Source organism: Acinonyx jubatus, chromosome A2, assembly GCF_027475565.1.
Source record: "Acinonyx jubatus isolate Ajub_Pintada_27869175 chromosome A2, VMU_Ajub_asm_v1.0, whole genome shotgun sequence".
NCBI lineage: Eukaryota > Metazoa > Chordata > Mammalia > Carnivora > Felidae > Acinonyx > Acinonyx jubatus.
The window spans coordinates 45,183,102-45,198,692 of record NC_069383.1 but is presented as its reverse complement, the minus strand read 5'-3'; the positions used below and the strand labels follow the sequence as shown (position 1 = coordinate 45,198,692).

Sequence of the window (15,591 nt, the reverse complement as noted above, 5' to 3'; positions counted from 1 at the left end):
TATTTTTAAAAATATTTTACTCAGCATCTCTACATGCTTATAAAAATGGAGGGGTTTCAGGCTACCCTAGTCCACCTTTTGCTGAAACCAGAAACTTCACCCTAACTTTATTCAAAGGAGCATACATTGAGAGCGGAAAGGAGGAGGTGCTTGGCATGCAATAGCCAACCCATGTCTTCCTTGCCCTCCCTGAGGTTGCATTGCACACAAAAAATTTCTAATAAGATTTTTAAATCGTGTAAACCTATACACATGTAGTAAGAAGTAAATATTTGCTATTATCTCATCAAGCTGGATTACAATTCTCCCTATGGAAAAAGAAATTAGTCTGCATGAAGGGGAAAAAAAAAGTCAAAAGGAGTAGAGATGAAATGCTGAAGGCAAAAGTGTCAGCAAATACCAATGTAATTAATGTGATGATCAAGCTACTCTGTGTGAGAAACTGGGAGGAGGGCCTTTCAATTCCTAAGAGAGAAATGGAAATACGGGCAAAGAAAGGAGGAGGGTAGGGAGAAGGACTAAGGGGTGGAAGGCCAGGAGCTACATGGGCAAAGTGGTCTTTAAAAAAAATCATCAGTGGTGGGATGGATGAAAGGGCTGTTGAGAACAGGACTGTGAATTATAATTGTCTGCATGTAATGGCATATTGTAATCTCTCTCGTGGATCTCTCATCTTTGGTCAAGTTCTGCTTTGACCAACAGCCTTTGGTTACTCCAAAAGAAGAGAAGGGGCTTTGTTCCACATCTGAGTCTATGTCAGAGCAGATAAGACAGCCAGAGCATATAGAAGGAAACAATCAACAGAGGTAGGAAATCAGGTCAAGGAAAACAGTAGGTCATCCCAGGTATTCACAGAAACATGAAGGAGCACTCTGAACTTCCAAAGGGCACACAATAGCAATTTGGGCCTATTTACCTAGATCTCAATGGGCCAGGAGCCTCCAGCTGACATGTGGGCTACATACCATCCACAAGCTCCTGGAAGCTACTTATAGCATCATCAGAGAGTCCACTGGTGAACCAATGGCCAACATATTGGGGACCAAGTGATACAGTGGATATATTCAAAGACCTAATCATACACATTCAAAAAGAGAAAATCAAAGTGAGTCTCAGTTCCCCAAACACAATTATACTCCAAGCCTTCACTATGACCATAACCATCAACCCTTTCCAGGACAAGCTGAGTTTTCCCCATTAGACCAGTTCTTGCAGACAGCTCATGACACCCTGACAGGGATGCCATAAAGAAGATTTGGATTTTACATGAGGTGGTGAGGTGGACTAGATCATTTTTAAGTTCTAGTCTAACTTGAAATTGTTCAAATGTAAGATAATGGGTTGATATATCTGTTTACTGAACCAAACAGGTTTGCTTGGCTGATAATAACTATATCTGATGAAAGAGATGGAGAAAAGGAGTAAGATACAATCTGGAACCCTTTGTGGTCAGGCAGACGGATCTTGGGTGAACAAACATTGGGGAGTAACTGTCTATGTAATATGTCATGACAAAAACTGCAGTTTCAGGATGACGGTACACGTGACTGGGAAGTGCAAGCAAGAGGCCAGTGGACCAGCAAATAAAGGGCTTATAATGACCTTGTTGTGAAGGGGGAAAGGCCAGGAGTTGGCAGGAGATGGCTTTAGAAAGAGAAAGAGAATTTGATTCAAGAGATGATGCAGAGCAGTGCCATTCCAAGGGTTGAGTAGGGGTACATTTAGACTCTCTTCCCGGTACTCACCTTCAGCCATTAAATTTTAATTTATTAAAATTTAATAAAATTTTATTAAAATTTTATTTTAATAAAAATAAAATTATTCTTATTTTAAAATAACAAAAGACTATTCTTTGAGAAGGGCAGTTAACATTTGCTTTGTCATAGGTATATCTAATTACAAGTGGCTATAGAGAAATACTAATAATAATACTAATAATACTAATTGTATGATTCCACCTCTACCTTCACCACCACCATCACAACTAAAGCAGTGGTTCTGAAAGTGGCATACATCAGAATCACCACTAGCATCTGCTGGGACCCACCCCAAGTGTTTCCAATTCAGCAAATCTGGTAAGGGGTCCAAGTATTTGTACTTCTAACAAGTTTCAGAGACCCGACTTTGAGGACCACTGAGCTAGATCACTACCCTTCATGTATAGAAATTTTAGAACTGGCATTGTTGAAGCTAAAATTCCAGTTTCTGCTGAAACAAGTGGGAAATGAAGATATTCAGTCCTTAGATACTGTTAAGGTGAGACCTGGAGCTCTATAGACGATCTGAACTTTTTAGAAATAGACTTGTTTAAGACAAATCAGAAAATCTCCAGATCCAGGTCCTGCCCTGTCCTGGGCCTTTTATACGGCTCTAGCTCATCCACAGTACATGCTCCTGAAAACACTGAACACCCAGCCACCAGCCACAGCCCACTGCTCACGGCATCTCTCGGCCCTTCTTCCCACCCATTTTATCTCCTCCTTCTTCTCATCATTATGGTTCCATAACCCATCCAACTCCAACTCAAGCTCCTAATGCTTGCAACAGACCTCCCTGGCTGTGGCCAGCAATTTCAAAAAGTTCTCTGGCTGGACTCTAGCACTCTGTTAGACAGGATTTTCAGTGTGCCCTGGGGTTCCACAATGGGCACCACCATGTAATAGGTGTAGGCTCACCCTCTATCCCAACCCCAGACAGAACTCACCCTCACTGTACACCCCTATCTGCCCCTGCCCATTCTCTGCCCAAGGAAGGGGATCATTCACCTACCCACATTATATACCCAATACAAATATAGCAAGTGACCCTCCCTTTGCTTTAACATCCATCCACCCAAATTACTCCAGCTCTTCAATAGGATAATCTGTTTTCAACACTATCTGGATTTTTACCTCCAAAAGCAAAAGAGGTCAAATAAGACTCCATTTCCTTACTGCTTTTATTCCACTATTTTCTTTCCAACCATTGCTCATCTCAGGGGAGAAATTATTCTCTCCTCAATTAGAGAAGTAATAAAAACTCTAGAATGGAGTTTCCCGGCTACACAAGTTTTGGGGCCAACACCTCCCTCTGCACAGACTCTTCCAATGTCCTGGATAGTCCACAAAAGTCCACTGCACTGAATGCCTGCCTCTTTTAAAGTCTCCTAGAGTAGAGATGCACACCAAATTCTGGGCTGCTGCTGCCACATTGTGGCCATATCTGAACACTGCATGCAGCCCTGAAAAGTACTGCTTTGTTTTTTTTTAAGATATAATTGACATATAACATCTTAGTTTCAGGTGAACAACATGATTTATTTGTATACATTGTGAACTTACCACCACAAAAAGTCTAATTAACATCTGTCACCATAGTTACAAATTTTTTTTCTTGTGATAAGAACTTTTAAGATCTATTCTCTTAACAACTTTCAAATACACTATACAGTACTATTAACTATCATCACCACACTATACATTACATCCCCAGGACTTATTTATAACTGGAAATTTGTACCTTTTGACCACCTTCTCCCATTTCACCCATCCCCACATCCCCTCCCCTATCTACCTCTGGCAACCACCAATCTGTTCTCTGTCTCCAAGTTCAGTTTTTTTGGTGGTGGGGCAGGGGTGGGTATTATTTTACATGTAAGTGAGACCATACGTATTTGTCTTTCTCTGTATGACTTGTTTCACTTAGTATAATGACCATGGATGGACCTTGAAGCCTTTTTTTTTTAAGATTAGAAGTTACCTTGTCTACCTGTTAACCTCCACTCACTCCCCAAACCTCAGCTAATGCTTATCTCCTCCAGGAGGACTCCCTTGAATCTACTCCCATCCCAGGTCAGATGAGTTCTCTCCATCTGATTCATGAAGTTCCTTGTACAATCTCTAGCATTTCCTTCTACACACTACACTGGAGCCACTGACTTCTGCATTGTCTGATCAGATTGTGAGCTCTCTGAAAACAAACTTACTCTCATGTGTGCCTCTAGGGCCCGGCACAGAAGTCTTCAATAAACATATGTGAAAAGAAGGAAGGAAGGAAGGAAGGAAGGAAGGAAGGAAGGAAGGAAGGAAGGAAGGAAGGAAGGGAGGGAGGGAGGGAGGGAGGGAGGGAGGAAGGAAGGGAGGGAGGGAGGGAGGAGAGAATGAAGGGGGGTGAGGAGAGAGAGCAAATGACCAATATTTGTTCTAACAGATCGGGGACCATGTCACATGTTTTTAAGTATTTTATCACTCACCCTGGCATGTGATCAACCACAACCACTCTGGAAGTAAGTTATAATATCGTCCTGGAATCCAAATGCATAAAGTGTGACTTAGAGGGGTAAGTTTCCTGCCCAAATTCACACAATTCAGAATTCCGGGACAGAGAACCCAAGCCCAGGCCTAACACCAGAGCCTGAGCCCTTAATAGCTTCTGAACACCTTGACATTCATGTGTGGGAGACCCTTGAGGACACGCTCTGGAGTGGTTTCAGGAGTGTGTGTACTGGCAGTGGGATAACATTCCCCTGTTTATGAGGTAAGGATGAGGAAGAGAAGTGGGGAACAGAGCTGGAGGGTCCTAGTTTACTTTGTCTTCACTCAACAAGCAGTTATTCCTACACCAGACAAGGTTAGTACACAGCTCAACCAGGTGGGGCCCTTGGCCTCCAGGAGCCTACTGTCTACTGGAAAGACTGACATACACATAAGACAGACATCTCCAGGGAAAAGCTCTCCAGGATGGCACTGGAGGGTAGCCATGCCAGCATCTCAGATGTCTGGGCCAGCAGGGGACCCAGTCCCACAACCAGCTGACTTCATCCCAGAAGTCCAGGAGCCCCAGCCTAAGGGGAGGCCCAGGAGCTCCTCACCTGAAGGTCCAGCTCTTCACAGCACAGCCATGGTCCCCAGAGGTCACCTCCATCTCCAACAGAAGGCTGAGTTGCCAGCCAAGTGTGAAAACCTTTCAAAGGCTTCCCCATAATCAGGGTCCACTCTTTAGACTAGTACAAAGACCCCTCTTGGCTTGACCCCAGGTTGCCTCTCTTTTGTTCCGTTTACACACTGAGAATATTTTTTCAGGTGTCTGGGGGAAAAAGTTAAAAGGTCTGATATCAATCATTTTCACCATAATAAGAATGAACCCTGTGTCCTCACTCTGGAGAGAATTTGCATTTCAAGTCTTCAAGTGATTCCCTTATTTGAGGGAATTCCTGATATCAGTGAGCTGGTGGAAGGGATGTTTGAGGAAAAGGTCTTCCCAACCCAGATGGAACCAACTGTAGTGACGGCCACTATAGTGTGGGTCTAGGATGCCTGCCCTGAGCTAAAGTTTGAGCATCTCCACTACCAAGATGGCAGACCCCCTAGTCTCTGAGCTACAGAGCTGGCAAACCCAGCCCTTAGACCAAGAAGTAATGTGCACTGGGAACAGCCAGGATTTGGAGTTAGGAGACCTAGAATTCCATCAGTGAGAAATTCTCAGTGTTTTCTCCCAACTTTGTTGTCCTCATTTGTAAAATGGAGACACTGGTTGTCAGAGAGTTTTGCATGCAGGACCAAGGTGAGGTGCTCTACAGGCTCATGCCCCCACCCCCACCCTGGCTCTGATGCATGGGAAGGAAGTCCCCACACACAGGACCTCCAGCCCCAGGACAGCTAGCCTCATAATGGGTGCCATTCTAAACCATCTGTTGGTCCAAAGCCAACATGCCTTGGACTCATACAGTACCTTACAGTAAGGGTCACTCTCAGTTCCTCATTCTCTTGGACACTGTCATTTTTCTGTAGGTTTTGGAGGGAAAGATAATATTCTCCACTGCTTTGGAATCTCATCCCCCTCCCTGTCTCCTTCCTTCTCCTTCCTCACCTCCATTCCTAGAAGAATGACCTTCTGGTTACTCTCCATGCCTGTGGCTGTTAGTCAAATGCTCTGATTAAGGTCAAAAGCCACTGTTAAGCATAAAATGATGGGGATGGGGTGATGAAGGGGCCATGATAGGATCCAGAGACTCACAGAAGTCACTCCACAGAGTCCACAACCACAGCACTGCTATTTCATGGCATATTAAGTGTCTCCAGTCTAAAGGTGACAGGAACTGAGCTTGACCCATGGGCTTTGGCATCAACTTCTTTGAGGAAGGTTCAGTGGTTCTGGGTGGTGGTGTCAGCCTCTGAGAGACAGAGGTTCCAAGAAGAAAGCCGGGGATGGGTTGTATTGCAGAAGTGACCAGAATAAGGCCTGCAAGGCTGGCAAACCAACTGGTCAAGCATGATCAGAAACCAGGCCTTGGAAAAGCTAGATGTTTTCATGAGTTCTACACTCTACTTCCTTCTGCTTCTCTTTTGGGATCTCTTAATATAATCAACACAGTTCACCTCTGTTGCAATATGGGGAAGCCAAGAAAAGTATATTGATTCAAGCATGGGCAAAATCTCTGGAGAAATGAGCAGCATATTCCAGAAGAATAAGGAATCAGAATGTGAGACCCCACAAAGGGAATGAAACCCCTGGGATGACTTGGGAGGCCAGTGGACCAGCTCCCCTCCTTCCCACCCTGAGCTCTTTCTGCTGACCACCCCACCTCTTGAGTCCAGCTTTCAGAGCATCTCCAACCTATGTTCTCATTGCCCACTCCCATCTAGCCTAAATTCATGCTGGGTGGTGCACACTGTCAGGGCTTTCTGTGTGTCTCAGTGGGAGCAAAAATTAGAGTGTCGCAGTATTTCATCTTCTGGCCTCCAAAGAAAAGTCTGTCAACCAAATCCTTCCACTCTTCCCAAAGTGAACATTCCATTCACACCATATCACACCTTCAAGATCATTTTCAATTTGTATATGTGCTGCCGAAGCGAGCACAAGATCATTTTCAATTTGGTAAGTAAAGTCTCAATTAGACAATGCTACATTAAGAATTATCTTTTTCTTGGGGCACCTGGGTGGCTCAGTCGGTTAAGTGTCCAACTTCGGCTCAGGTCATGATCTTGCGGTTTGTGAGTTCAAGCCCCATGTCAGGCTCTGTGCTGACAGCTCAGAGCCTGGAGCCTGCTTCGGATTCTGTGTCTCCCTCTCTGTGCCCCTCCCCTGCTCATGCTCTGTGTCTCTCTGTCTCTCAATAATAAATAAACGTTTAAAAAAAAATTTTTTTAAGAATTTTTTTCTTCATTATGCCCTGTTCAATCTCCAGAGCCTCCACCAAAAACTATATATATGGGGTGCCTGGGTGGCTCAGGCAGTTAAGCACCCAACCCTTGATTTCAGCTCATGATTTCTCAGGTTTTGGGATCAAGCCCCATGTCACGCTCTGTGCTGACAACTTGGAGCCTGCTTGGGATTCTCTCTCTCCCTCTCTCTCTCTCTCTCTCTCTCTCTGCCCTTCCCCCACTCATGCTGTCTCTCTCTCTCTCTCTCTCTCTCTCTCTCTCTCTCTCTCAAAAATAAAGAAATAAACTTTAAAAATATTTTTTTCTTCCTAAAATCCACCTCATATTTTCCATCTAGTATTTGCTACAAAAAAATTTAGTAGCTAATGTGCCATCTAATTTTTTTTTTCCAGGACAATGCACTGGCAGGAAATTTTTTTCCTTTTTTTTTTTTTGGTCCAGAATCACAGAATCAGCCCAACTTAATTGGTTTGTCACTAATTACTTTTTTTCCTAAAAGGATATTTTTTTCTTTCATCTCTTCACTTACCTCCTACGAATAAGCTTTCAAGTGACATATCCTCTTTTTAACCCAGACACACAACTTAGAAGTTGTGGAAGCCATTTACAAGTGAAGTCACCCTCTTCTATCTGGGAAGGGACCAGCTGCTCCAGGTTTCATTCTGGCTTCACGGTGAAAGGCCCCCATCCCGTCCCCTTCCTACATCTCCTGATGAGCATCAAAACTTCGGGGACTCCCGAGGAGATGCACGCAGCACAGTGTGCCCAGCGTGGTTGGGTTACCATTTCAGCTTATTAACTTGCCTGACTACTGCTTGGGAGATCAAGAAACAAAGGGACTGAAAGCATATTCATCATCCTCATTGAGCCGTGGGATGAAATGCTTATTTTGGGAAGTAATGGTTCCAGGTAGGAGGGAAGTGAGAAAGGAGTGTTTTATTACACACCTTCTAAAATGTGAGCACTTAATGCTCTCACATTATCATCTATTATTACAGTTCTATAAAAGCCATTTCTAGGAACCAATCCCAAAGTTTTGAAGCCTTCCCAAAAGAACTGGAAGGCAGAATTTAGAAGAAGGCCCTCTAAATAGAAAAATTATACTTTTGATTCTACACATTAAGGCTTACTATGGCGGTATCCACACCCAAAACTCAATCCACCTTAGGAAATAAGGCCGTGACAGGGAATTTGTGTGCCATGACTTCCAAAGAAGGTAACTTTTTTATAAAGGAGAGAAGATGGGTACGGATTCCCTATTTTTCAGAGGGAGAAAACTGAGGCCCAGAAAGTTTCAGTGAAATTACTCTAAGTGAAAGCGAGCAAGTCGTGCTGGTGCTGGAAAGAAAAATCCTCCTGTTTTGATTTCCTGTTCCACCATTTCTCCACTCCATGCCTGTCTGGTTCAGGGAGCATCTCCACCCAGCCCCGCTCAACCTCTGGTATTTCTGCTCCCTTGTTGCAATCTGGGTTTTCATTCCAGAGAGAGCATTCACTTGCCGCATAGTTTGCTGATCACCCTGGCACAGAAAACACTGAGAGGCTTTTGACTCCCGTTCTCCCACTAATGATCAAGACCTACAGACAAAAGAGTCAAGTGAAATTGATGGGGAGCTCCAAGGCCCTTACAGGGATCCCTGTGCCCAAGGAAAAGCATTCAACCTATCTTCACAATGTTCACACAAGCTTCAAAATGTCACCTAAGTGAGGTAAATTTCACATAAGCTTCAAAATGTCACCTAAGTGAGGTAAATTTCACACAAGCTTCGAAATGTCACCTAAATAAGGTAAAGCCAGTGGAGCTAGTCCAGAAATCCACTGTGGGTGGTGACGATGCTTTCACACATGTGTGGACCTTGGCAACTACAAGCATTTTACATACTCTTCCTCAGGCTGATGTCATAAAAAGCCCGCCCCTGAGTGCAGAACTCTCTGAGAGGACTCCCAGGGCAACAGTTCTCAAACTCAAATGTGCACAGAAATCACGTAGGGATTTGTTAAATTCAGATACTGATTCAGTGGGTCTGGGGCTCTGCATTTCTAAAAGTCCCCAGGCAATGCCAATCCTCCTGCTCCCAGGACCCCACTTTGAAGAGCAAAACCCTAAAGCACAGTTTGATAAACTACAGCTCTAAGGGTTGAAAGGGCAATAGCAATGAATAGCTCACCCACGATGGGGCTGAAATGAAATATTAACCCATTAAAGACATTTCCTATATTACTCTATTATCGACAGTGTTTTACTGACAGCTGGCAGGATTACAAGTGTGGACTGCGCAGGCAAGAAAGCCCCTGAAGGAGCCCAGGAAAGGAGTGAAACAAGATCTACTCACGAGAGAAGCGGGCAAGTGGTCTGGCAGGCTTGTCTCCAGCTTCATTTGCAACTGAAAAAGAAAAGCAGACAATGCAATAAAAGCAAGGCACATATGTCCACAGAATATGCCCAACCTACAGCTAATCCTTTGGGGGATTTCACATTAAACTATGTTTGAGGATCTTTGTAAGAAAATAAAAGCAACTTCACTCTGTCTATATTCACTCTGCCTATATTCTCTGTCTATATTTCCATTGCTGCTCTCAATGTCTAAATGAGGACAGATGTCTTCATCATTTTGATTAAGTGCATTTGAATAAAGCTGGAGAGGACCTAAGCAATTTGTAATTTCCTATGCCTCAAGGTGGAAAGTGGCTTGCACCCACACATTAAGAGGCATGAATGTCTGACTTCCAAACCTGTGTACGTCCTTCTGGTTCAAGCTTCCACTTATCAGGCTGTCTTAAAACACATAAATGCACCCCAACCACTTAACATAAAACCACTATGCTCAGATGGATAGGGCCAAAGCCAAGACAGGATTTCAGAAGGTAACAACAGGGTTAGTTTTTATTAAGAAAGATATTTAACTTTAGACACTAACAAACAAGGGAGTTCAAAAAGAGGGGATCAAGAAAATGCTTCAGAGAACTGCTCTAGAAAACCTTACCCTTAAAGCTTCTCAGCAGGACACTTTACCCTCCTCTGATAAGCGTCTAAATAATTTGTCATGTGGACAGAGTCATAATTAATATCCCCTATATTTATGAACACCACCTTTGTGAAGAAAAATGAGATCAATCATTAAGTGGAAACACAAGTTTCATTCACTTTAAATATCACTTTTAATGCCCATAAGGATTATAGCTTGCTTATTTTATATATTCATAGTAAACGGGCACAATAGTTGTGGTCAACTTGAACAGAACACCCAAAGCAATCAACTGGAAAAACTTGTTCATTTCAGCTTAGAAAAAAACACTCACTAGACAAGCAGAATAAAAGGGGTGCTAAAGTAATCATTAATGTATGCAAAGTTGCAGCAGCGGGACAAAAGAAAACAACTACTTCATAAACATTACATCAATTTTGCAAAGCATGGAAGGAGTGAAAAAATTCTTTTCACCCTCTCACAAAGGTAAAGATTTCACAATTCACTACATGTGGACAGATTTTTAAAGTTCATGGATCCAAACTCAGTCTACTTTCCTGTCATTTGCATGGCCCATTGTCTTCACTCTCTTTGTGGATGACAAACAAGATGTTATTAAAAAAACAACGCAGGAAGGGGGCATTACCTGCCTCCGTTACCTCCCACACCCCAGCATTTCCAAAAGGAAGAGGTTAAGAGAGGCAGAGAGGAGCAAGCCCTCCTTAGGTACTGACATAAGTTTCCCTGGCCTTGAGTTCAAACTGTTTCCTCTCCAGAGATCCTTCTTTAAAGAAACAAAGCAAGGGTTTCTTCCCCCAAAATATTTGCTGCAGAAACTGATGGGCTACTTTTAAAGTAGAAAAACAAAAACCACTTCCATTGCTGTGAACACCAGCAGCCACGAAAATGTTCAGCTTGGAGAGTGAGCATCTTCCCTGTGGGAAGGAAGAGGAGCAGTGACAATACTGTCACAATTTTGCACTGCAGCGATGGCTGTTTCCTCACTCCAGGGCTTTTACCTCCTCTCCCCACCACCCTTTCCAAGGATGGGAATTGCTGACCCAGATCCAAGTCAGACCAGGAGAGGCAGGAATCGAGATCTAGGCTAGTGGAGTACCAAGAGACTTGTTTCTACCCAGAAGGAATCTGAACCATGCCAGCAGGATTATTTTCCTAAACATAGACCCAGTGCCACACTCCCTTACTTAAAGGTCTCCAGCGATGTCCCAACACTTACAAGACACAATCCAGCTAACCTGACCTGGTCATCGAACACCTGGCCTCACCTATTCTTCTCAGCTCACTCTATTTGCCAGAGCATCCTTCAGTCACATACTCTGAAAATTCCTAAACACGCCCTACACACACCCTCCCTCCCCAGGACACCCCTCCCCACTGCCTCACCTGCCAAGTCACACTCATCCTGAAAGATTCAGGTGGAGACATTCATTTCTGAAAAGCTTCCCTGACGCTCATCACAGCTTCTCCATCCCATTGATCTCTGCATACACCCAACTCCCTTCCCAGACAGTAGTTAGCAAACTTTAGCAGACATCAGAACAAGTAGGAAGGTTGGTTAGAATAGACTGCAGGGTTTGTTAAAGTAAAAATTCTGACTCAGTGAGAATCTGCATTTCTAACAAGTTCCCAGGTGATACTGAGGAGCTGGCCTGGGGACCATATTTTGAGAAAAGCTCCTCTCAACTACAGCCTACCCTACCCAAGACAAGGATCATAACTTTGCACCTTTGTATTTTCAGTCTTCTGAACACAGAGTGAGCGCCACACAGAATAACACATAGGGTCAGTGTTTTCAGAACTAAATCAAGTAGGGGCGCCTGGGTGGCTCAGTCAGTTAAGTGTCAGACTTCAGCTCAGGTCATGATCTCATCATTTGTGAATTCGAGCCCCACGTCAGGCTCTGCGCTGACAGCTCAGAGCCTAGAGCCTGCTTCAGATTCTGTTGTGTCCTTCTCTCTCTGCCCCTCCCCTGCTCACACACTCTCTCTCTCTCTGCCTCTCTCTGTCTCTCTCTTTCTCTCTCTCTCTCTCAAAAATAAATAAACATTAAAAAAAAAAAAACTAAATCAAGTAGACGGAATCCATAACACTGCCACAGATGGCTTAGTAGACCAGAAACCTAAGACTGGCTTCCAGAGGATAATAAAAAGGCCCAGGTGTGTTGTTTGGCCCCACAATGTTTTAAATTTTTAACCAATCATCTACATTTAAAAATCAAGAGATTTCAAATACAAAATTTAGATTGTAGGCTTCTCTGAATAACTGAGCGGCTGTCCAGTCCACCGGCCAGTAATGGCTCACCACTGGGACGCCCGCTATGGGTGGTTCTGTCTCCTGCATGCTCAGGAGGCAGCTCTTTGCTGATCTGCATTGGGCTTTCTATATTCTCTGCATGGTCCACAAGGCAAATGAAAATAAAAGTTGTTTTGAATGAAACTAAAACTCAACAGAGACCAGCACTACAAAAAGTGGTTGTGGCCAAGCTCACTGAGCCCTTTGTCCCCAGCCCACAAACTGCCCAGGCAGCCTCCACAGACTGTTGGGACACACCTGGGCTTCTTGGCCAGTGGAAGAGTCCTCTGCTGTTTGCCTTTTATTTTTTTAAAAATATACAGCAAGCTTTAACAACAGACTAGATGTTCCATTTATCAGATGCAATTAGAGCTTGAATTTGGCAAAATCTCATAAAAATAATTATGTAGATTTAAGGAAACCTATCCATATCATACTGTTGGGCAAAACATACAGACCAGTACATATGATGCTGACTTGTATATCTAGGCTACGTGTCTATATGGGTACAGAGAAAGGAGTGGAAAGATGTGCACTAGATATATTAACAGTTATTTCTTCTGCATCCTAGCATTTGGGATGACTTTTAACCTATTTTATACTTTTCTGCATAAACCTAACAGTTTATGATAATCATGGACCATGTTTATAATCAGGAAAACTGTTCTTATTAAAGGGGTAGGAACAAGGTGTCTATTATTTGATACACATTAAAATTTTAGATATTGTGTGTGTATGTCTATTTATCTATTTATATAAATTACATTTTAGACTCAGATTCCGGAGGAGTTTGGGATCACAGAATCCAGGGGACTTTCCATCTCTAGTCCCAGACGATTCCCTATAAAGAGTCCAGAAACGAATCTCCCATCTGCTCTCCAAGGAGTTCCACACTTTCTAAATCAGGGATTTGCAACCCTTGTCGCACATTAGAATTGCCCAGGGAATTTGGGGGTGGGGGGAGGGCACCTGAGTGGCTCAGTCAGTTAGGCATCTGGCTATTGGTTTCGGCTCAGATCGTGATTTCACAGTTTCAGGGTTCAAGTCCCACTTTGAGCTCCACACTGGCAGCACAGAGCCTGCTTGGGATTCTCTCTCTCCTTCTCTCTCTCTCTATACCACCCCGCCATGCTGTCTCTGTCTCTGTCAAAATAAATAAGCTAAAAAATGAAAATTAAAAAAAAGAACTACCTAGGGAACTTTTAAAAATCCTGATGTCTAGGCCATACCCCAGACCAATTAAACAGAGCCTTGGGGATGGGACCCAAGCATGGATACCTGTTAAGCTCCCAGATGATTCCACTGAGCAACTGAGAAGTACTAATAAATGGTGTAACTTCATACACCTTTACCAAAGCAACCTTTAGGGAGGAAGGTGTGGCTCAAATTCCTTCAAAAAGTAATTACTGCCTTTCAGTTCTTCTTTTCAGGATGCTTTTGTTTTGTCATTAAAATCCTCAACAGAGACATACCTCTGCTTTAAGAAAAAAAGCAACTGTTAAGATTGCAAACATAACTATGGGGACCAATTAGTGAGCAACTCTTCACATTGCGAAGGTTTCTTATAGAAGGATTGCCTCCAACCTTCAACACATGCATACTGTGCACCAACCGTGAGCTTGGCACTGGGCTAGAGTCTGAGTGGACGGCAACAAGAGATTTCACTCTCAGCCTTCACATACAAATAAATTAGGGAAGCAAACTATGCCTTTCAATCTGGGTTTATCCCAGCCTGATGAGCTAAGCAATGGACTTTAAAATCGTGATGATAATGATGATGACGATGATCCAGATTCCTTAGTCCCATCCCAGAAACACTGAATCAGAACCCCTGCAAGTGGGGACAGGAGTATGGATTTTAATCAATTGCCTCAAAAGCTATGTCTGTGGTATGTCTGTTGTGTGTCTGTTGCATATCCCCCTGCCTCCCCGCAAAAAATGGCCAGAAGCAAATCTTAAAGGAAGGGTTTGCCACGGAGACCAGAGAGAGGGAGGCAAGTGAGACAGGAAGTTAACTCAGAACAATGAGTACCCCAACCCCAGGCAGTGAAGGTGGCACTGATGTCCCAGCTAAGCTACAAACAATCCAGCCCATGAGAACAGGAAGGGAGGGTGGTCCAAGCAGTTGTGGTGGTGGCCTGGGCAGGTGCACACTGCTTTGTAACCAAAACTAGCACCAAAAATACTACCACCCTTGTTTTGAAAGCTCTGGCACCTGGGGGTGTATAAACGCAGCTGGGGTGCTGGGTACCCGGGTGAAAACACAGTGAGCAAACAAGCCGGGAACAGAGCCTGGCTTCCTGAAAGGAAACCTGCCCGATGCATTGGCTATCTGCTGCTTTGCCACAATCTCTGAGGCCGGTCCATGGACCCTCTCAAGGTGAATTCCTTTGGGAAGCCTAGGGGCTAGAAAGCCAGGCACAAGGAACTCCCAGAAAAGAGAGGCTTGGAATGAGGTTCCCAAGTTACAGTAAAAGGTGAAGCTCAGAACTGCTCACAGATGTTTGCTCACCTCACATTGCCGTCAACTCGCAAAGACCCAAGCAACAGCAAAGGAAACTGGATGGAATGCTGGGGAGAAAGACTTGGTCCAAGATCACCATTATCACCTTCTAAGTAAGACCCTCCATGACTACATTACCAAGGCCACACCTCCTGACTCCCCGCTCTTCCTCTGCCCCCATTCCCCTTCCCTGCTCTGGTCCTCCCCACAGCACTGTCACCTTCTCATATGCTCTGCACTTTACTCACTGGGCTTATTGCCTTTCTCCTTCCACTACAAGGGATTCTCTGAACAAGCACCAGGAAAGAAGGTCATGATCATGATCACATGATCATGGTGACATGACCCAAACTCAGAGCATGATTCTCTGCCAGTGAAAGAACTACTACATCCCCAGTGCCTAAACACCTGGCACACAATTTTTATCGTATGAATCAATGACTAACCTAACAACGTACCACGCAGAGTGCAATGGGGCCAAGAATTGGAAGAAGTGGAGGGGGAAGGCACAAGGACATTAGCACACAGTAAGCCCTGTAAGTATCAATTCAGCACGTAGAAATATTTATCAAGCACTGACTAAACTGTAGATATCAGGTAGTAAAGCTGTGAACAACCAGACATGGCCCCTGCCCTTCATACTGAGTAAGACTGACATTCCCATTTG

General features: G+C 43.9%; 1 protein-coding gene across 7 annotated transcripts in view; it reads right to left on the bottom strand.

Moving 5' to 3' along the window:
- The window catches only part of PDE1C (phosphodiesterase 1C), a 504,797-nt gene that overhangs the window by 402,952 nt on the left and 86,254 nt on the right, over positions 1-15,591 (bottom strand). For all 7 annotated transcript variants that reach the window (XR_008296744.1, XM_027075220.2, XM_027075221.2 and 4 more), the window contains exon 2: positions 9,476-9,526. Coding sequence is in view for 6 of the 7 variants with exons in the window: in XM_027075220.2 (XP_026931021.1) it covers positions 9,476-9,526 (51 nt within the window). In the remaining variant the exon portion in view is untranslated. The remainder of the gene's footprint in view (positions 1-9,475; positions 9,527-15,591) is intronic.